General features: G+C 42.7%; 1 protein-coding gene across 1 annotated transcript in view; it reads right to left on the minus strand.

Moving 5' to 3' along the window:
• The window catches only part of cacna1c (calcium channel, voltage-dependent, L type, alpha 1C subunit), an 880,695-nt gene that overhangs the window by 452,586 nt on the left and 405,230 nt on the right, over positions 1-22,879 (minus strand). Inside the window, exons 15-16 of the mRNA XM_060902748.1 lie at positions 14,328-14,448; positions 7,634-7,748 (exon numbers count right to left, since the gene is read on the minus strand). Of these exons, the coding sequence (XP_060758731.1) occupies positions 7,634-7,748; positions 14,328-14,448 (236 nt within the window). The remainder of the gene's footprint in view (positions 1-7,633; positions 7,749-14,327; positions 14,449-22,879) is intronic.

Below are 22,879 nucleotides of genomic sequence, written 5' to 3' on the forward strand. Positions count from 1 at the left end.
ACGTGAGGCAGCGTTATGTGGAAAAGTGTTCCAGGTTGGGGATTACAGATCCGTACAACTTGCCGCAATCCTTGTTGAGGGAAATTCAGAGCTGCGGTGCCGGCGATTTGCCCGATCTGGCCTACCACGACATTTACAATTTTCTTGTTAATTGTGAATCGTGTTACACTGGCAAAGCCCTCAAAGCTGACAAGAGCCTGGAAGCTTATAAATATTTTGTTGCGGGATGGGTATCCCAACTATACCTCTGGAAGGTTCCGAAGAAGAATGTCTACTTGATAACCTCACGGGTAAGTGGCATTAAGACATTTATCATAGAGACTATGCAGGACGTTTTATCGTAAGAATGTTCGAAATCTAAACTCAGTTCCAGATAATGACAGGGTTGTAAATATGTATGCTTTTGTCTGAAAAAAAAAATCACAAATCACCGCTATCTTTATCTGTGCAGAATTATTATTCAATATCAGATATAAATGTATTAGAAGATTACACCTACCTGATATGAAGTGTTCACTACAAATTCAGCTGGTAGAACTGGGGTACCAGTTTTCTCTTCGCACAGCGGACACCCATTTTGCGTGTCTCTCCTCGTCTGCGGGGAATCTATAAAATGACAGGCCCTCCTTTTGGCCCTGTCTATTGGTACAACCAAATGCTGAACAAGATATAACCATTCTCGAAAGATCTACTCCCACACACTTGATAATTAGAACGGGTTCGTCTAAGTTCTATGCGCGGCCATGCCATCCAAGATGGCAGATAAACAAATATCACATGACCTCGTGACGTCACGTGCACGCTCTCTATACACTGCCACTTGACTGAAGTCAGCTGGGATTGGCTCCCCCTCCCACCCATGATCCTGCTGGATAAGTGGTATAGATGGATGAATGGATTCAAGTCACCATATACAGCAAGTAATTGATGTGCTGATGGCTATGAAAATGTCAGGTGTAAAACTGACAAAGAAGACTGAACATCAGATGCCATTTTGATTCTTTAAGGGTGTTGAGCTGACTAATGGAAAGGGGAAAATTAACAGCCAGCAATGATATGAGTCACTGATGAGAAATATCAGCAAAAATTTGCCTGCGATAAATCTGGTCTGTCAATATAAACTGTCAAATTAAACTGCTTTTGGCCAAATAAGCATGAGGCCATGATTTTAAACCAGAGAACAAATAAAGAGCTTCGCCAAATAACTGAATGAACCAGCTAGAGAAGGCATGGACCAGTTCAGAAACTAGAAATTGTAGTGTACACATCAGAGCAAAACACTATAAATGCCATGTGTAGAAATTCAGACATATCTTCTCTCTTCTTCAGAGTGTCAAAGAGGATGTTCTTCTGTTAATGACACACCTAATCAAAGCCAATGTTAGACCCTGGATTAATGCAGGACATTGTCTCTCATCCTCTTGGTTCCTTGCACATCAGTGAGAAGAAGACAAAATCAGGCCTTTGTGGTCCCATTTTTAGGGAGGACAACACTGGGTTTAAATGCTATATCTATCTATGATAGATATAATAATGTAAAACATTACTGATGTACAGTGTTGGCTTCGTGTGTGAGTATAATAGGCCTCTGGCACACTATATGATTATTTGATGTGTGTGTGTGATCAAATGCTGGTATGCAGGTATGCTCCAGACAAATACATTCTATTAATAACCCAATATACATTCTATTAATAACCAAATGGTCCTTTTTAATCCCAAAGACATAGGGAGGGAGAGGACTGGCCAATGGTTTTTCCTGGGTCTGTGATGTAGTAAAGACAATGGCTATAACAATGTTAGGGTTGATTATTAATGTCTCGAAAACTGACATATGTAGCTTACATTCTGGGAAAGTGCTAGCCATTTTCCTACTGAATAAAATAAGTAATTATCTTTTACCTCATGTATTCAAGGAGGTCTGCTGTATATGTCAAATATCTAGGTTAGCTCAACTACTTCCACATGGCGCATCCTCATCCTCTTTTTGAATGCATTAGTTGAGTGAGTAGGCACTATATACTAGTATGTGTAACTGTTGACAGGTTGATGAAAATAATGCAGCACTAGCCACTCTTTTATACTGAAGACATGGAATCGAGCATCTTTTTTCCATCTTCTCACACTCACTTGGTACTTTGTGGAACACCCCAACCTCTTGTTTCAGTGAATGTACAATAAATTAGTTTATAAAATTGATCACCTATGTCAGGTGCAACATCCAGCTTTAGGTTTGGTATAGCAGGTGTAATAGCAGCCTGCAGCTCATGTTGACTCCTAGATTATGTTCTGATGTACTCTGATGGCAAATTATCAGCACTCTCTGCCAAGGTAGGCTCTTTACTCAAATTTAGAAAATAAAAAGCAGCAAGTAAGAATACAACCCCGATTCCAAAAAAGTTGGGACAACGTACAAATTGTAAATAAAAACGGAATGCAATGATGTGGAAGTTTCAAAATTCCATATTTTATTCAGAATAGAACATAGATGACATACACTACCGTTCAAAAGTTTGGGGTCACTTTGAAATTTCCTTATTTTTGAAAGAAAAGCACTGTTCTTTTCAATGAAGATCACTTTAAACTAATCAGAAATACACTCTATACATTGCTAATGTGGTAAATGACTATTCTAGCTGCAAATGTCTAGTTTTTGGTGCAATATCTACATAGGTGTATAGAGGCCCATTTCCAGCAACTATCACTCCAGTGTTCTAAATGGTACAAATGTGTTTGCTCATTGCCTCAGAAGGCTAATGGATGATTAGAAAACCCTTATACAATCATGTTAGCACAGCTGAAAACAGTTTAGCTCTTTAGAGAAGCTATAAAACTGACCTACCTTTGAGCAGATTGAGTTTCTGGAGCATCACATTTGTGGGGTCGATTAAATGCTCAAAATGGCCAGAAAAATGTCTTGACTATATTTTCTATTCATTTTACAACTTATGGTGGTAAATAAAAGTGTGACTTTTCATGGAAAACACAAAATTGTCTGGGTGACCCCAAACTTTTGAACGGTAGTATATCAAATGTTTAAACTGAGAAAATGTATCATTTAAAGAGAAAAGTTAGGTGATTTTAAATTTCATGACAACAACACACCTCAAGAAAGTTGGGACAAGGCCATGTTTACCACTGTGAGACATCCCCTTTTCTCTTTACAACAGTCTGTAAACGTCTGGGGACTGAGGAGACAAGTTGCTCAAGTTTAGGGATAGGAATGTTAACCCATTCTTGTCTAACGTAGGATTCTAGTTGCTCAACTGTCTTAGGTCTTTTTTGTCGTATCTTCCGTTTTATGATGCGCCAAATGTTTTCTGTGGGTGAAATATCTGGACTGCAGGCTGGCCAGTTCAGTACCCGGACCCTTCTTCTACGCAGCCATGATGCTGTAATTGATGCAGTATGTGGTTTGGCATTGTCATGTTGGAAAATACAAGGTCTTCCCTGAAAGAGACATCGTCTGGATGGGAGCATATGTTGCTCTAGAACCTGGATATACCATTCAGCATTGATGGTGTCTTTCCAGATGCATAAGCTGCCCATGCCACACGCACTAATGCAACCCCATACCATCAGAGATGCAGGCTTCTGAACTGAGCGCTGATAACAAAGAGGAGGTCATCCTTCTCCTCTTTAGTCCGAATGACATGGTGTCCCTGATTTCCATAAAGAACTTCAAATTTTGATTCGTCTGACCACAGAACAGTTTTCCACTTTGCCACAGTCCATTTTAAATGAGCCTTGGCCCAGAGAAGACGTCTGTGCTTCTGGATCATGTTTAGATATGGCTTCTTCTTTGAACTATAGAGTTTTAGCTGGCAACAGTGGATGGCACGGTGAATTGTGTTCACAGATAATGTTCTCTGGAAATATTCCTGAGCCCATTTTGTGATTTCCAATACAGAAGTATGCCTGTATGTGATGCAGTGACGTCTAAGGGCCCGAAGATCATGGACACCCAGTATGGTTTTCCAGCCTTGACCCTTACGCACAGAGATTCTTCCAGATTCTCTGAATCTTTTGATGATATTATGCACTGTACATGATGATATGTTCAAACTCTTTGCAATTTTACACTGTTGAACTCCTTTCTGATATTGCTCCACTAGTTGTCGGCGCAGAATTAGGGGGATTGGTGATCCTCTTCCCATCTTTACTTCTGAGAGCCGCTGCCACTCCAAGATGCTCTTTTTATACCCAGTCATGTTAATGACCTATTGCCAATTGACCTAATGAGTTGCAATTTGGTCCTTCAGCTGTTCCTTTTTTGTACCTTTAACTTTTCCAGCCTCTTATTGCCCCGTCCCAACTTTTTTGAGATGTGTTGCTGTCATGAAATTTCAAATGAGCCAGTATTTGGCATGAAATTTCAAAATGTCTCACTTTTGACATTTGATATGTTGTCTATGTTCTATTGTGAATACAATATTAGTTTTTGAGATTTGTAAATTATTGCATTCCGTTTTTATTTACAATTTGTACTTTGTCCCAACTTTTTTGGAATCGGGGTTGTACATCAGGGTCTGTATCTGTGTATGAGGTGGCTCTACTAAGCGCTTGCTGGCTCTGTACTTCATTATACTGTTGCTAAAAGCTCTTGAATTTGGTTCTTGCCCCACTGCCAGCTCCTCTACTCTGCATTAAAGGGTACCAGTACAGCATTTATACATTGCAGTGTATATATAAAAACTCATTGTGTGTGTGCATTTGTTTGCATGTGTCCATACTAGCTATAAAACTTGATGTATCTATTTATTTACTTATTTGTTTACTGTGTGTGAATACAGGTATAGACATTCAATGTGCCACAGCAGTTTATATGGTCTAAATATAGGCAAGTGACACCTTGAAGCCAAGTGTGAGTTTAGAGCAGAGTGCGGAGCACCGGACAACGAAATTTGTATCCTTGTTCACATTAGATAGGTTTTATCCAGCACTTATTTTGAGTTTGTTTTTTTTAGAAATGATGTAGGATTATTGACTAATACTTTTTACACTCCTTGGGAGCGTCACATTTTGGCAGTGCCTAAATAGATATTAGCTCTGAATGTCTATACTACTGTAGTTAATTGGCTTGCATGGCATGGACGGTGTCAGAATATTGTTGGCACACCACTGGGTTTGAGTCTAACATGACCTGCATAGCACAGCTCAGCCTGTAGATTCCTTTCAAAACAAACGAGCTCAAAATGGTCCTCGCAAACAACAGAATTTCTACCAAAGGAGAGTGTTTCTAAAGTGTGACCTGTTCCCAAGTTGCAAAACCACTGTTAAGCAAGTCATTTACATTGTTTGGTTGTTGGCAATGGAACACAGGGAAAAAATGCTTTCCCTTATCATCGTGTTTATTATTTTTGCACTCTGGTATTTTTCAACCCTGTTTTCTACATCTGACGACATTGAGGAATGTGGAAAGGACATTAGACACTGAATGCTTATTAACTTCCTTCTGCTTAACTCTGACAAGACAGAACTACTTGTACTAGGACTCCATTCAGCTAGAAGTAGGTTTTCTGATTACACAGTAACTCTGGATGGCCTTTCTGTTTCTTCACATGCAGCCGTAAAAGACCTCGGGTGATCATTGACTCCAGTCTTTCATTTGAAACTCATACCGATAACATTACTCAGCTAGCTTTCTTTCATCTTAGAAGTATTGCTAAGATAAGAAATTTAATGTCACTACAGCTCATCTCTAGCCACTGTATCCTGTTCTACAGGGTTGGATTATTGTAATGCCTTACTGTCTGGATGTTCCAATATGACTCTTGCAGCAGCAAGAGTCCTTACTAGAACTAGAAAATATGATCATATCACCCCATCTTATACACACTGCATTGGCTCCCAATCAAATTTCATATTGTTTATAAAATACTATTGACCTTTAAAGCACTGAATGCTCTTGTGCCACAGTACCAGAGCGAATTTCTAATCCTTCATGACCCACCATGCCTATTTAGATCAAAAGGTGCAGGCTATTGGCTGGTACCTCGTATAGTGAAGGCAGAGCCTTTTCTTACAAAGTCCCACAGTTATGGAACAGCCTTCCAAGTAGTGTTCTGGACTCAGACACAGTCTCAGTGTTTAGGCATAGGCTGAAAACATTTGTTTAGTCAAGTCTTTTGTTAATTTTATTATGTAAAGGAGTAGATCTGGAGGGTCGTCAGGCATAGTGTTTTGGTAAACTTGGATGTATGGATACTATCGGTCCCCCACTCACTTGCTCACTCAAGTTTGTTGACGGTGTAGTAGCTGGCTGCTTTATGTCCTGGGGCGCCCCCATGCCTGTGTTACCTTCTGGCTCTCCCCTTTTAGTTATGTGGTCATAGTTAGTTTTGCCGGAGTCCCTGCATGCACTCAACGCAAAATGTATACTGTTCTTACTCATCAGGTGACATTGGGCATACCCAACAACCGGTGTTTTCTCCCCCCCACTCTGTCTGTCCCTCTGAGTTACATGTCAATCCTGAGATCGAGATGCTGACCTTTTCTGCTCCTTGGACCTGCCTGATCCATCCTGATGCCCTACATCTGGCTGGAGTCTAAACACATTGCTCTTGTGGAGGACAGCCCCATATGGACAGTCGGAAGATGGCTCTGGGCACTTACAGTAATGCTTTTATGGCTGAGGACCACAGTTGACTTGCTAAGTCACACTTGGAAGATGGCTCTCTGGACACTTATAGTTTCACTACGATGGCCGAGGACTACAGTTGATATGATTACTTTAGGATTGCAATTGCCATGAACAGTTTTGCACTCAAGTTTCCATCAATGAACAGTTTATAACATCATCAAAACAGACTTCATGTTAAAACTGTTAAAAATGTTATAATCATGCTATCTGTTATCACCCAAATGAGAATGGGTTCCCTTTTGAGTCTGGTTCCTCTCAAGGTTTCTTGCTCATGTTGTCTGAGGAAGTTTTTCCTTGCCACTGTCACCACAGGCTTGCTCACTGGGGATAGAATTAGCTCATGTTTAAAGTCACTAAAATTCCGTAAAGCTGCTTTGCCACAATGTCTATTGTTAAAATCAGAGGAATAGTCAGCAATATTCCCATAGCCTAAGAGAGCCATTTAACACATTGATATCTACATTAAATTATAAGTACCTGTCTAAAATGCTCATGCCTCAGATTTCACTCATTCAAAAGGAAGTAGAATTAGGATTAACAAGGTTTAATTTTCTTGAACATTTTTGCTTTGTGTATCTTGTGCTTTGTGTACTGAACACAATGTTTCCATTGCTATGTTGTAATTTCCATTATAAATACCTATCCAAAATGCTCATGCCTCAGATTTCACTAGTTCAAAAGGAAATGTAAGGAAGTAGAATTAGGATTTACAAAGTTTAATTTTCTTGAACAGTTTTGCTTTGTGTATCTGATGTTTTGTGTAATGAACACAATGTTTCTATTGTTATGTAATTTTAAAATAAATGCTAATATAAATATCATGAAGTTATCAAGACTAAAATGGTATTTCTTCAAACACAGGAAATTTCATTCCAAGGGAATAAAAATGTTAAAGTAAAGCATAATCACTACAACTCAATTTTTTGATGACAGAATTTATTGATTTTATGAGACATTACTTCTTAACTCTCCTATGGGAGTATACATTACCTAGCCAGTTTCCGCCTCTCCTTCTCCTCTTCTTCCTCTTTTTGAGCTGATGTCAGACTCTCTGCATCTGCAAGGTTGTCTACTGCAATGGCCAAGAAGACATTCAGGAGGATGTCTGTTTAGTTAGGACAGGAGTTCAGGATTATAAAACAGTACGTTTTATTGATAAGACGACAGAGTCATCGATATCCCCCACCCTATATACCAAGTTTCAAGATATTGTGTGTCACATTTTTCAAGTTCTGCTGCAGGAAACCAACCCTACCTCTTTACACTGACCTCAGCAGCCCATAGCATAAGCCCACCAGACCTTTGGTCCAGGTGAGCTAACAATTAAAATTTCTCACATTTGTTAGCCTCAAAAGGCACATATACATTACTTAATCAACACATAGACAAACTTTCAAGACCATACCACTCATAGTTTTCAAGTTCTGCTCCAGAAACAAAACCTACCTTGAAGTCAAAATCTATTTATGTAAAAATTTGAAAAATACTTTTATCAAAAATAGCAAAAGGCACGAGTTCACATGTTGCTTGATACATATACAAAGTCTCATGAAGATATCTTCAGCAGTTTTAAAGATACGGCCCGGAAAAGAGAACGTGACCGGATTGACAGCTGGATGGATGGAACCCATTTATGTATCCCCCCGCCAAACTTCGTTTGGGTAGGGGATAATAATAGTTGACAAATGAGACACACACAAACCTAAATTAACAACATATTTGAACTCCTTTATTAACATAAGGATTGACAGCTTTAGTGTCTGGAGATCATTAAATAAAAAAAAAAGTATTTAAAAAATAAATAAAAAGGTAAGCAGTCTGTTTATTGTTTTGTTCCAGCTGAACACTAAGTGTTCAACTATTTTTAAGACCCATGCACTAGGTCATGAGTTTTCAAATGCTACTTTTATTGGTTGACATCTGTCAGAATGCAAGCACTTACGGATGTAAATGCAGAGGAGAGCAAGGAAGCAGAATGTTGATGATGCCAAAATGATAGACTAAAAGTGAGGTCAGGAGGCAAGTAAGGGTCGGGCGATTGGCAAGCAACGTAAGACAGATGAGACAAAGAGCACAAATGAAAGAAGCAAAGGTCAGAAAATTGAGATGCAAATAGAGAATATCAAGGCTTGGTATGGACTGGATGAAACAGAATGATACTTTGCATAGGAGTGATGTTTGAGAGTGACTTAAATAGGGGAAGAGCTAATTAGGGAGATGAGCGTCAGCTGTGATTAATATTCTGGTGACAGAGGGTGCTGTGGATCTTGGGGCTTGTAGTTCTGAGTGTCCATGTTTGTAGTTTGTGTGTCTTTGGCAGGTTTACTAACAGAGACCCACCCCTTGAAGCTCCCTCTGGGAGCTGAAGTTTTTCGAGGACGCCCCCTACCTCGAGGTGCTAGTTTGTATGGATGTTGGGCATGGAATTCTTGCCTGAAGAGAGGGTCTAGGATGTCTTTGGCAGGAACCCAGCTTTGTTCTTCTGGTCCATAACCATCCCAATCTACCAGGTATTTGACCTGTCCTCTTCTATGTCTGGAGTTGAGAATCTTATTTACCTGGTAGATGGGTTCCCCCTCTTGAAGGTGTTCAGGGTGTTCTTGGACTGGAGTGTTTTCATCAAGAGGGTCCAGGATAGCTGGTTTAAGGTTGGAGACATGAAATGTGGGGGATAATCTGCTGTGAGGGGGGAGTTCTAGGCAGTAGGAAACTTCGTTAATGTGCTGTAATACCTTGAATGGCCCAGTGCAGCGTGGCTGAAGCTTTCTGCAGGTGTTGGGCTCTCTAAGATTTCTAGTGGCCACCCATACTCTGTTGCCTGGGGAAAAGTCTGGATTTTCTCCTCTGTGATTGTCCACATACTATTTATACTTAGCATTGATTGTTTCGAGACATTGGTGAACTTCCTCCCATATTGTTTGGCTGCATGTGAACCAATCCTCCATGGCCTGTACTCGGCTTGGTGCATCGTCCCAGGGCAACTCAGTATGCACTGAAATGGTGTTTGTGTTGCGGAGTGTTTGAGGGAGTTTTGTGCATACTCGGCCCATGGGAGAAAGCATGCCCAGTCCCCCTGGTTGTGCATGCAGAAGATTCTCAGGAAGCAGCCAATTTCCTGGTTGGCTCTCTCAACCTGGCCATTGGATTGTGGGTGATGGCCTGATGCAAGACTCACTGTAACCCCTAAGCTCTCCATAAAGCAGGTCCAGAAGCAAGATGTGAATTGTGAGTCCCAGTCACTGACTATATCCTCTGGGATACCATAGTACCTAAACACATACAGGAAGAGGAGTTCTGCTGTCTGAGAGGCTGTTGGGATGCCCAGTAAGGGGTTGAGCTTAAGAGCCTTCGAGAAGCAGTCAACAGTTACCATAATGGTAGTGTTCTCTTCTGAGAGAGGGAGGTCCGTGATGAAGTCAATGGCTATATGGGACTAGGGTCTCTGAGAAATGGGGAGGGGGCACAATTTGCCAGTGGGAAGGGTTCTAGGAACTTTAGCCCGAGCACAAGTAGAACAAGAAGTTATGAACTGGTTAATTTCAGTAAGCATGTTTTCCCACCAATACTTATTCTTTAGCATTAGATGGGTGCAATGACTACCAGGATGACCTGTGGCAGGTGACGAATGGGCCCATGTGATTAGTCAACCTCAAAATCACTTGGGCATGTAGAGGAGACCAGGTGGGAGGTTATTTGGAAGAATTTGTGGTTGAGCGTTCCTTATCTCTCAGTCCAGGTCCCAGGTGATGGATTGTACAAAAAACATTGAGTTGGACAAATGGGGTGGTTTACAGAATCTTGGTGCATGGAACCAAAATGGTGAGATAGAACATTGGCCTTGGTGATCTTGGAGCTGGGGCAAAATGAAATGGTGAAGTTGAACCTTGTAAAGAACAGTGCCCACCTGGCCTGACAAGGGCTTAGCCTCTTGGCTTTCTTGAGGTATTCCAGATTCTTGTGGTCTGTGAGAATGATAAAAGGGTGAGTGGACCCTTTGAGCCAGTGCCGCCACTCTTCAAGAGCTAGCTTGCATTTCTCAGCAGTTCCCTGATGCCGACATCGTAATTCCTCTCTACAGAAGTTTTTTTTTTTTTTGAGAAGAAAGTTATGGGATGTAGTCTCTATTTCTCACCAAACTGCTGAGACAGAAATCATGCCTATTCCCATGTCAGATGCATCCACTTCTACTGTAAATGGTTTAGTGGGATCTGGATGCTGGAGGACTGGACCAGATGTGAAGACCTGCTTGAAATGCTGAAATGCTTCCTTGGCCTTGAGGCTCCACTGGAGGCACTTTGGTCCCTTCTTCAGCAAAGTCATTTAGGGGGTAGCTATAGTGCTGAAGCCCCTGATGAATCAGTGATAGAAATTTGCGAACCCCAAAAAGCGCTGAAGCTCTCTTACAGGTGTGGGCCAGGATGTAACTGCAGAGATGTTGGAGGAGTCCATGCTAACTCCTTCAGTGCTTATCCTAGGAAGGAGATTCAAACCTGATGAAACTTGCATTTCTCAGCTTTGACATAGAGGTGATTTTCTAGCAGGCAGTTCAGGATGGTTCTGACATGTTTCTTGTGACTTTCTTCATCTGAGGAGTAGATCAGGATGTCATCAATGTACGCAATGGCATACCTACCTAGCATATCCTGTAGCACATCGTTGATGAAGCACTGGAACATGCTAGGTGCCAAAGAAAGACCATTCGGCATCACCCGGTACTCAAAATGGCCAATGGTCATGAGAAAGGTGGTCTTCCATTCATCGCCCTTTTTGATCCTGATCAAGTTGTATGCACTGTGGAGATCCATCTTGGAAAAGCTCGTAGCTGATCTAAGATGTTCTCGTGCTGCAGGAACTAGTGGAAGAGGGTAAGGGTATTTTACCAACACCTGGTTCAAACCTCTATAATCAATACATGGTTGAAATCCTCTGCCTTGTTTCTCCATGAAAAAGAAGCCTGCAGAAATGGGAGATTTGGACAGGCAGATGTATCCTTGCTTAAGGGATGTACTCCTCCATGGCGGTGTGTTCCTTCAGGTGGATATGCCCCCATGGTGGTGACATGCCTGGCAGTAGGTCAATAGTGCAGTCATAAGGCTGATGTGGTGATAGCCCACATACCTTTCCCTTGCTAAAGACCTCCTGCAGGTCCACCTCCAGGATGCCATCCAGGGAGTCAGGTTGAGGACTCTCCACAGTAGTGGATGAAAGATTGACTTGGAGATGAGAGATACAGTTCTGAAAACAAGATGGAGACCATTGGAGAATTTCCTTGTTCTGCCATGAAATCAAGGGATCATGAAGCTGCAACCATGGATAGCCGAGAATAAGATCATAACTTACAGTATTAGTGACAGAGCAAGATGTGTTCAGAACGCAGAATGCCCACTTGGATGTGGAGCGGTGGGGTCCGTGAAGTGACAAAGCCATCTCCTATTGGTCCTCCATCGATAGTCCTAATGTGTGCTCTGCAGGGGGACCATGGGCAGGTTAAATTTTTGCATGATAGAGTGGCTGATGAAGTTCCCTTCCGCCCCTGAATCAATAAACGCACACAGGACATGTGGGGAGTCAGTCAGCTGCAGTAATACTGGCACTTTAAAAGACTTGGAACTAAATTTTCTCACCAGACTCACAATGCGTGTAGAACCTTTGCTGGAGCTGTACAAAACGGACGAATGGGACAGTGGTTGAGCTGATGCTCGGAGCTCCCGCAGTAGAAGCACAAACCCTCCCTTCTCTTTCTCTCATGCTCAGAGTGGGACAGCCGGGTGTGTGAGACCTCCATGGGTGAACTGTCCTCAGAAGTTGTGATAGGTTTAGTGCTTACCTGAATGCAGGGGTGGTGTGCTAACAGATGATCGAGTTGAATGGCTAAATCAATAAGAGAGTCCAGCGTGAGTTGTTTGTCCCGGCAAGCTAGTTCACTAAGAATTGCGGGATGTAGTCCTTCATGATAGATGGCTTTCAAAGCAGGTTTGTTCCATCCACTGGCTGCTGCTAGTGTTCTGAAGTTGAGAGCATATTCTGCCATGCTTCGGGGACCTTGTGAAATGGAAAGCAGACTTTCACTGATTTTGATACCCTCCGGTTCATGATCAAAAACTCTCTTAAACATAGAGAGGAATTGTTCATAAGAAGTGGACTGCTCTTGGTTCTTGTTCCACACTGCACTTGCCCAATGTCGCGCTTTGCCAGTGAGGAAAGAAGGGAATTTTGTGATCTTATGTTTATCGGAGAGGTTCGGCATGGCAGCAAAATACATGGAGCATTGAAGCAAAAATCCCTTACAGTTGAGAGCATTTCTGGCGAACTTCTCAGGTGCAGGAAGTTGTAGTGCGGGGCTGGGAAGAGGCTCAGTAGAAGGGCCTGCGACATCATGGTTGCTAGTTGTGTCATACAGGTGTTGAGATCCGCTAGCATCTGTTGTTCTCCCAATAAGTGTCCCTGACTTCAAAGCAGTCTGCTTCGCCTCTTCCACTACATCCATGGTGGCAAAGTATCCTATCAGAATGCAGACACTTATGGATGTAAATGCAGAGGAGAGCGAGGAAGCAGACTGTTGACGATGCCATAATGATCGACTAAAAGCAAGGTCAGGAAGCAAGTGAGAGTTGGGCAATTGGAAAACAATGTAAAATAGAGGAGACAAAGAGCGTAAATGAAATAAGGCTAGCAAAGGTCAGAAAATCGAGAGGCAGATAGAGAATAGCAAGGCTTGGTATGGACTGGATGAAATAGAATGATACTTTGTATGGGAGTGGTGTTTGAGAGTGGCTTCAGTCAGGGAAGAGCTAATTAAGGAGATGAGTGTCAGCTGTGATTAATACTCTGGTGACAGAGGGCACTGTGGATCTTGGGGCTTGTAGTTCTGAGTGTCCATGTTTGTAGTTTGTGTGTCTTTGGCAGGTTTACTGACATCACATGAGTCATCAATCAGGCAAACAAAAATCTTTGGATTTTACTATTGTTCAAATGCAAGCATCATTTGGTTGAATGATACCCAATTTTTGTATGCTTCTCTGTGAGCCTAACTTGGTTGTGTGTAAGCAAGTTTTTGATTTGCTTTGTTTTGCACTTAGTTGTAATTTTTGTTGCTGAGGAATGTTTTGTTGCAAGGTGTGACATTTTATTTGTGTCACTGCATGGGTATTTTCAACCCTACCATGTTTAAAAGTTGGGATGCAAGGGTGTTCTCCATTCCAGTTATGTTAGTTTACTGCCCTGCACAGTGCGTTGGCAATAAGGTTTCTGTGCTTCTAACAAATTAACCCACCATGTTCACAGTTAATATTTATCTCATGTTCTGGTTTTAGTGCATTTGGTGTTAGGATACGTCAATTGTCTGCTGGTTTATAGGTCTCCAGGACAGGAACTGAGAAACCTTGGCCTATACAAACCTTTTGAATTTGATTCATGGCAAAATAATTCAATATTGGGACATTAAAAAGTGGTTCAGATTGTTTTAATTGATCTGATGCTTGTCCGATACTTATTGCAGTGTTTTGTTGAATAGATAAAATCACTGGGAACACAAATTTATTTAAAATAGATTAATTAAGGCTACTTTCGAGATCCTTTTTTCTACAACCCTTTTTCAAGAACTTTTTTCTAGAACTTCTCAAATTACTTTTCTACAACTGTAAGAATGAATAGACATGCGTGTACCCCCCACTGTAAAGGATACAGTTTCCACAGATGAAGAGAATGATGAAGTAGATGCATACAAGCATGCCAGGAAATGATGGTCCACCATAGGCCATAATCCCATCATACATTACTGAGTTCCAGTCCTCTCCAGTCAAAATCTGTTACCATAACAGGGGAAAAAAGGTGGAAGGGAAAATTAGTGTAAAACTAAGAACCTAATTTAAGAACCCCCACATGCACAATGAAGAATACTGTGAGCAAGGCAAGGAAACACAAAGTCGATTCTTTAGTTGACTTTTCATTTTTATGAAGTATTGTCAATTCAGCAATGTCAATTAATACATTTATAGCTGAAAACAAATCATTAGTTTTTCAGAATTTGACAATTCCCAAAAGTTTATAAATGACACTTTGTGTCGTTGCTTGTGTACGTACTCATTTTACAATGAACATGTTTTTCTGGACCATTACAACATACAGTGGGGCAAAAAAGTATTTAGTCGGCCACCAATTGTGCAAGTTCTCCCACTTAAAAAGATGAGAGAGGCCTGTCATTTTCATCATAGGTACACTTCAACTATGAGAGCCAGAATGGGGGGAAAGAATCCAGGAAATCACATTGTAGGATTTTTAATGAATTAATTAGTAAATTCCTCGGTAAAATAAGTATTTGGTCACCTACAAACAAGCAAGATTTCTGGCTCTCACAGACCTGTAACAACTTCTTTAAGAGGCTCCTCTGTCCTCCACTCGTTACCTGTATTAATGGCACCTGTTTGAACTCGTTATCAGTATAAAAGACACCTGTCCACAACCTCAAACAGTCACACTCCAAACTCCACTATGGCCAAGACCAAAGAGCTGACAAAGGACACCAGAAACAAAATTGTAGACCTGCACCAGGCTGGGAAGACTGAACCTGCAATAGGTAAGCAGCTTGGTGTGAAGAAATCAACTGTGGGAGCAATTATTAGAAAATGGAAGACATACAAGACCACTGATAATCTCCCTCAATCTGGGGCTCCACTCAAGATCTCACCCCGTGGGGTCAAAATGATCACAAGAACAGTGAGCAAAAATCCCAGAACCACACGGGGGGACCTAGTGAATGACCTGCAGAGAGCTGGGACCAAAGTAACAAAGGCTACCATCAGTAGCACACTACGCCGCCAGGGACTCAAATCCTGCAGTGCCAGACGTGTCCCCCTGCTTAAGCCAGTACATGTCCAGGCCCATCTGAAGTTTGCTAGAGAGCATTTGGATGATCCAGAAGAGGATTGGGAGAATGTCATATGGTCAGATGAAACCAAAATAGAACTTTTTGGTAAAAACTCAACTTGTCATGTTTGGAGGAGAAAGAATGCTGAGTTGCATCCAAAGAACACCATACCTACTGTGAAGCATGGGGGTGGAAACATCATGCTTTGGGGCTGTTTTTCTGCAAAGGGACCAGGACGACTGATCCGTGTAAAGGAAAGAATGAATGGGGCCATGTATCATGACATTTTGAGTGAAAACCTCCTTCCATCAGCAAGGGCATTGAAGATGAAATGTGGCTGGGTCTTTCAGCATGACAATGATCCCAAACACACCGCCCAGGCAACAAAGGAGTGGCTTTGTAAGAAGCATTTCAAGGTCCTGGAGTGGCCTAGCCAGTCTCCAGATCTCAACCCCATAGAAAATCTTTGGAGGGAGTTGAAAGTCCATGTTGCCCAGTGACAACCCCAAAACATCACTGCCCTAGAGGAGATCTGCATGGAGGAATGGGCCAAAATACCAGCAACAGTGTGTGAAAACCTTGTGAAGACTTACAGAAAACATTTGACCTCTGTTATTGCCAACAAAGGGTATATAACAAAGTATTGAGATTAACTTTTGTTTTTGACCAAATACTTATTTTCCACTATAATTTGCAAATAAATTCTTTAAAAATCAGACAATGTGATTTTCAGGATTTTTTTTCTCATTTTTGTCTCTCATAGTTGAGGTATACCTATGATGAAAATTACAGGCCTCTCTCATCTTTTTAAGTGGGAGAACTTGCACAATTGGTGACTGACTAAATACTTTTTTGCCCCACTGTATTTTGTCATTACATTCCTTCAGAAATAGTACATGTATAAAAAAAAGTTACAAAGAGAGGTATAACTCCTTCCTCCTCTCTTTTCCTGACTCACTCTCTCTTACCCAAACTTGCACCTCCTTTCCTTTGTAGCCTGTCCGTATTTAGAAACAGCAGCTATTAGTCAAGTAGTTGACTGTTTCTTCCATTTCCTTGTGTGTCCATAAATACAATAAATATAGTACCTTATTTTGGATGATTCTTATTTTGGATGCTTTATTCATGGATGATATCAAGCTGTATGCCAGGTCTGAGTGAGACATCAACTCACTGATCCACACCACCAGGATCTACAGCAACAACATCGGAATGTCATTCAGACTAGATAAGTGTGCCCAGATGGTAACAAGATGAGGGAAAGCAGTCAGAACTAAGGGGGTGGTGCTACCAAATGGCATAATAGGAGACATGGAAGACAGCTACAAGTACCTTGGAATCCCGCAGGCAAATGGCAACCATTAAGAGGCTGCAAGAAAAGCAGCAACAGGCAAATACCTTCAGAGGGTAAGGCAAGTCCTGAGAAGTCAGCTGAATGGGAAGAACAAAGCCTGGGCTATCAACACCCATGCCTCAACAGTCATCAGACACCCTGCTGGCATATTAAGCTGGCTGAAGGAGGAGATAGAGGCCACTGACATCAGAACAAGTAAATGCCTGATAATGCAAGGAGGGTTTCACCCCAAGTCCAGCATCCTGAGGCTGTACGCTAAGAGGAATGAAGGAGGCTGAGGACTAGTAAGCATCAGAGCCACTATCCAAAATGAAACAATAAAGATTCACGAGTACATCAGGGAAATGTACTCAGGGAGTGGCTGATATTGAAAAATCCTACCAGTGGCTGAATAAAGCTGGACTGGAAGATGGCACAGGAGGCACTAATCACAGCTGCACAGGTACAGGCACTAAGCGCAAGATCGATAGAGGCCAGGGTCTACCACATGAGGCAGAACCCCAGGTGCAGGCTGTGCAAAGATGCCCCAGAGACAATCCAGCACATAACGGCAGGGTGTAAGATGCTCACAGGAAGAGCATACATGGAACACCATAACCAAGTGGCTGACATAGTGTACAGAAACATTTGTGCTGAGTATGGACTGGAAGTCCCAAGGTCAAAGGAGGACCTCTGAAGGTGGTTGAGAATGACCAAGCAAAGATCCTGAGGGACATCCAGATACAGATGGACAACACTGCTTCAGATGCAGAGGATGAGTGAACTGTGCTTGAAGTGTGCATGTGACGAATAAAGTGTTTGTTTGTTTTTTAAACTGCTAATGGCTAACCAACCGGACATGGTAGTGGTGGATAAATGGGAGAACAAAGCTGTGGTGATGGATGTGGCAATACCAAGTGACCATAACATCAGGAAAAAGGAACTTGAGAAGCTCAAAAGTATCAGTGGCTGAAAGAGGTAGAAAAGATGTGTAAGATGAAGACAACAGTGATAGGAATCCTCAGTGCAGTGACCCCCAAATTTGGAGAGTGGTTCCAACAGATCCCAGGAACAACATCTGAGATCTCTGTCCAGAAAAGTGCAGTCCTAAAAACAGCTAAGATACTGCTCAGGACCCTCAAACTCCCAGGCCTCAGGTATATATCATATTACCTGTAGCTGCTTTTTTTTTTAAATTTTTATAACAAATTTTGACATGAAAACTTTGGTGGAATTTGTTTGATCAACAGGTAATTTGAGGTGTAGCGCATATGGTTTTGCTGGCAAAAAGTTATTAGAACAATTTTGATCAGACAAAGTGTTTTGCCACAGCAGGTCAATGAAATTTTGATTGTACACACCTGTACTCAAATCACCATGACATTACATAAGCATGCTTCCCACAATGATACTTTTGTGAGGTCTTCAGGTTTGGGAAGCTCAGAAGACTTGCTGATGGAAATTGGTGGAGTGTGCATAAACTGATCTGTGACTGGACTAAGGATGACAGGGAATAGTGATGGTATAAATAAATTTATTAGGGATATAATTAGTTCATATGTTTAAAGTCTTTATTTTCTGTAAAGCTGCTTTGCGACAATGTCTGTTGTTAAAAGTGCTATTCAAATAAATTGACTTGAGGGTGGGAATCAGGATATGGATGTAAAATGATTTTAATGAAGTATGGCAAAATAAATTAGTTTGGAAGCATAGTAGCATAAGTGGTTGCAATTCGGATGAGAGAGAGAAGGTAGGGTTGTGTGGAGAAGGGTTAGTGAGAATGAGGGGTTTAAACTAATTTTAAGATTCAAGGAAGGAAATGATATTCAGTCGGGGGGGAGCCTTGAACACTAAGGCACATTTCATGCATTTTACTCGAGTATGGAATGGCATGATATCAAGTTCCTTAAAAAGGCTTTTGGATGGATGATCCCATGCCACATCCATGATGATTGTCGCAGCACACTTCTGGAACATAAGCATAGCATCCACATGTTTCTTGAAGGTTTTTCCCCAGACAGTTCTACCATCATCCATGATGGGCTGGATTAGGGTGTCAAAAAAGGTTTTCCTAACTCATTATGAAAGAAGTTTCTTGGAATTTTTTCAAAATACCTATCCTTTTTATGATTTTCTTAGTTACATACTCCACATGGCTGTCCCATGATAACATATTATCAAAATACAAACCAGGGGGTTTAGATGAGGAAATTGTTTTGATGGGATTTTAATCTAGCCTAACTTGTCGTGCCTTATCTGTACAAAATTCCCTGCCTTCTTCTGTGTAAATTCCTGTTGTTCAATGTAAAATACTTTGCCTTTAAGAAAATGCGGCACCGCCCCTTTAAGGAGCTGCGTTATATAAACAGGCACCGACGGTTCTCTTTCATGCCATCGCATTCTAGGAGTCTCATGTCTCGTTTGAAGGTCTCTCGGTGCTGTTGTGCGTGAATGTAAATGTAAGTGCCCTTATTTTCCTTGTTAAACTTTATTTTGTTTGTATAGCCATTTATAAGTTTATATTTCAGCCAGACAATCTTTCTTTGCTATTTGGAAATGTCTAGCATGTTCTGGGACTCAGCAATATTGTGTTAGCAATCCTACACCGTGTTTCATGTTTGCACATAATGGAGATAAGGCAGTACGAATTTCCTATGTTTTATATGACATTTTAGTACTGTTAATCACCATATCTTTATTATTGTGTGTTCAGTACATTTCTTGCAATTATTACCTTCAAATAGAGTGTTAAATAGGACATGTTTGTTATGGAAATAACTTTAGCATTCTCATGTTAAGTATTTTCCCTTTATTTCTTTCTTTGTCTTAGAAACCACCACTGTTGTCACAACTTTTGTCACAACACAACTTCAGAACCTTTGACACAGATGTATATATGCACAGAGACAATTAATAAATGGCAAGATACAACCTCTAGAACAGCTGCATTCTTTCTGACCGAAGAATTAGGCCAGCGGGTGTACGACCAGTACTTTCCTCATCATTATATCCTACAAAGTTGGTCCTTCGAGCTGGATTGTACACCAGCTGCATTATGGCTGCTTCTAGAGATGTCCAGTGTGAAGCACATCAGCCTGATCCTCGCCCCAGTCGGAGAAGACAACCTCCAGCTTATCTAGAGGACTATGTGCTCTACCACCTTCGCCAGTCATCCCCCTTCAGACCACACATGCGATCAACAGGGCATGCAACACATGCAAGTCAGAGCAACATTTCTTTCCCATCTGAGGGAGCTACCGCTGCTAGAGCCTCTGTATTAGATCGACTAGAGGAGAGATGGAGAAGTTTAAGCACTGAAATGGAACAGCTTACTGTGGAAATGGAGAACGCAAAGCATGCCTCTTATCCATTAAGTACAATGGGCTTTTCTCATGAGCATCCAAGATCAACCTCTCCTTATCAGCAGTATAGTAGCAGTTTGCCACATTCATTTGGCCATGCACCTGTCACTACTACCCACACTGGAGACAGGCCTCCCTCAGATTACATGTTAGCTCCCCAAACATTATGGACCAAATCCCCTAGTCACCCTAGTGACCAAGCATGCAGCGAGTGTTCCATCAGATGGCACTTCTACACCAGCACCTTATGGTTCACCAGAGAGGGCATCCATAGGGCACTACCCTGTGGCATCTCTGGCGCCCCAGCCAGCGCCCGCGTCACCTCTGCCAGGCCAGCCAGCGCCCGCGTCACCTCTGCCAGGCCAGCCAGCGCCCGCGTCACCTCTGCCAGGCCAGCCAGCGCCCGCGTCACCTCTGCCAGGCCAGCCAGCACCCACGCCACCTCTGCCAGGCCAGGCAGCGCCCGCGCCACCTCTGCCATGCCAGCCAGCACCTGCGCTACCTCTGCTAGGCCAGCCAGCACCTGCACAGCCTCCTCCAGGGCAGCCAGTGCCAATGCAGCCTGTGCCCATTCAACCTTATCTGCCAGTGCAGCTACCTGCTGGGCCTTGGTATCCACCTTATGGGATACCACTACCACAACCTGGGCATTATCCTTGGTACCCATACCTGTACCATGTGCCTCAACCTGCGGCCTACCCTGCAGCCGATACAGGAGCACCTAACTTGATGGAGATGGCCATCGCTTCATCCTATGGGATACCGAAGCCTAAATTGGTTGCATTCTCATCAGGCAAAGAGAGTGACTTTATTCTCCTGAAAAAAGGTCTGGACACAGTCTTAGGGCCTCACCGACATCTGACAGAGGATTATAAGTTTCAAGTTCTCTTTGACCTTGTGAAACTTCCTGCAGCTTATCAGATAGCTAAGAGGCATCTTAACAGTCCACAGCCCTACGATGCAGGCTCTGGAGCAATGGTACAGCCAGCCACGATCCCTCATACAGAGTGAGCTGAAGGCCCTCCAGCAAGCTCCAGCTGTCCGGATGGGTGATGCCCAAGCACTTGAAGATTTCAGCACAGCAGTTAGCTCACTAGTGGGAATGCTACAGTCGACAAGTGGGCCAGCCAGGTGCGAGCTGCAGTGTGGTTTGCATGTTGACATCCTGCTTAGCAAACTTCCTATGAGCTACAGGGATTCCTTTGTAGAACACTGCTTGAAGCGAGGCATCATAGCTAGTGGGTCTGCTATGACTTACACTTTGATTGACCTGGTGTCCTGGCTGGAAATTAAGTCTCAAACCCTACAAATCTCTCGACGAGCCGCTGAAGGCATTCAGGGAGAGCCTGCACGTCGAGATACCAAGTCCTCCAAACAGACAAAGGTGAAGTCATCCACTGTGTTGCTAAACACTGCTGCTACACTGAAGGCAACTGCACCTTCCACATTGCCAAAACACAAGCATGAGCAATTCAAGCCCTTTTGCCCATATTGCAAGTCCAACGAGCACTACCTGAGTGGATGTTCAGAATTCACCAGCATGAATACATCTCAGAAGTCAGATTGGATAAAGGAACAGAACCGCTGCTGGAGGTGTGGTAGAGGGCATAAACCCGACAAGTGCACTCTGAAGAAGCCTTGCATTTCCTGTGGAGAGCAGCACCTATTGACTTTGCATGAGGTCGCATCTATGCAACAGCCCGGTGTCCTTACCGTCAGCACTGTATCCACAGTTGTTTACATGGATCAAGCAAGTCACTCACGCCGAGTGATGCTCAAAGTTGTCCCTGTTCGCTTGCGCAATAGGAACAAGATCCTGGATACCCATGCCCTGCTTGATGATGGGTCTGAAAGGACGATCATACTTTCTACTGCAGTTGACAAGCTTGGCCTGAAGAGGGAGTGCGAGTTCCTAACTTTGAGAACTGTTCGGCAGGACATAGTGCACCTAAAGGGAGCCTCGGTGACACTTGAAGTATCAACCATGTCGAACTTGGGCATCAGACACAAGCTCAAGAATGTATTCACTGCTTCAGAGCTGAACCTTGCTGAACAATCCTGCCCAGTTGATGTCCTGAAGAGGAAATACCACTACCTGAGGGATGTTCCAGTTGAGCCTTTCCACAAAGCTAAGCGATGATCCTCATTGGGTCAGACAATTCACATTTGATCACTGCCATATGTCCAGTCCGCATGGGCTCACCTGGCTCTCCTGTTGCTGTATGCACAAAGCTGGGATGGGCCATCCAAGGGCCTGCGACATTCCTGCAACAGCCCTGTCATCAGAGTTCATGCCTACACACCTCCTTTCTGTCGCCTGCTCAAGAGCTACGACACAATGTGGAGAAATTATGGCAACTTGACACTCTGCCTCGTTGCAATGAGAAAGAGATCACACGCTCAAAGCAGGACAGCTCTGCATTTGCTCTGTTGGAAAGTGACACAGTACGGATCAATGTGGATGGTGTGGAGAGATACGCGACACCTCTCCTGTGGAAAGAGGACCATACCTTACTCCAAGCTTCACCTTCTGCTGTGATGCCTCTCCTACGAAGGGCTGAGAGACGGCTGTCACACAACCCTGAGCAGGCCACCATCTACAACAGAGAAATACACAAGCTGGAGAAGGAGGGATACGCCGTGAAGATCACCAGTGAGGAGGCTAACAGTACTGC

The sequence above is a fragment of the Neoarius graeffei genome, chromosome 21 (genome assembly GCF_027579695.1).
Source record: "Neoarius graeffei isolate fNeoGra1 chromosome 21, fNeoGra1.pri, whole genome shotgun sequence".
NCBI classification, from domain to species: domain Eukaryota; kingdom Metazoa; phylum Chordata; class Actinopteri; order Siluriformes; family Ariidae; genus Neoarius; species Neoarius graeffei.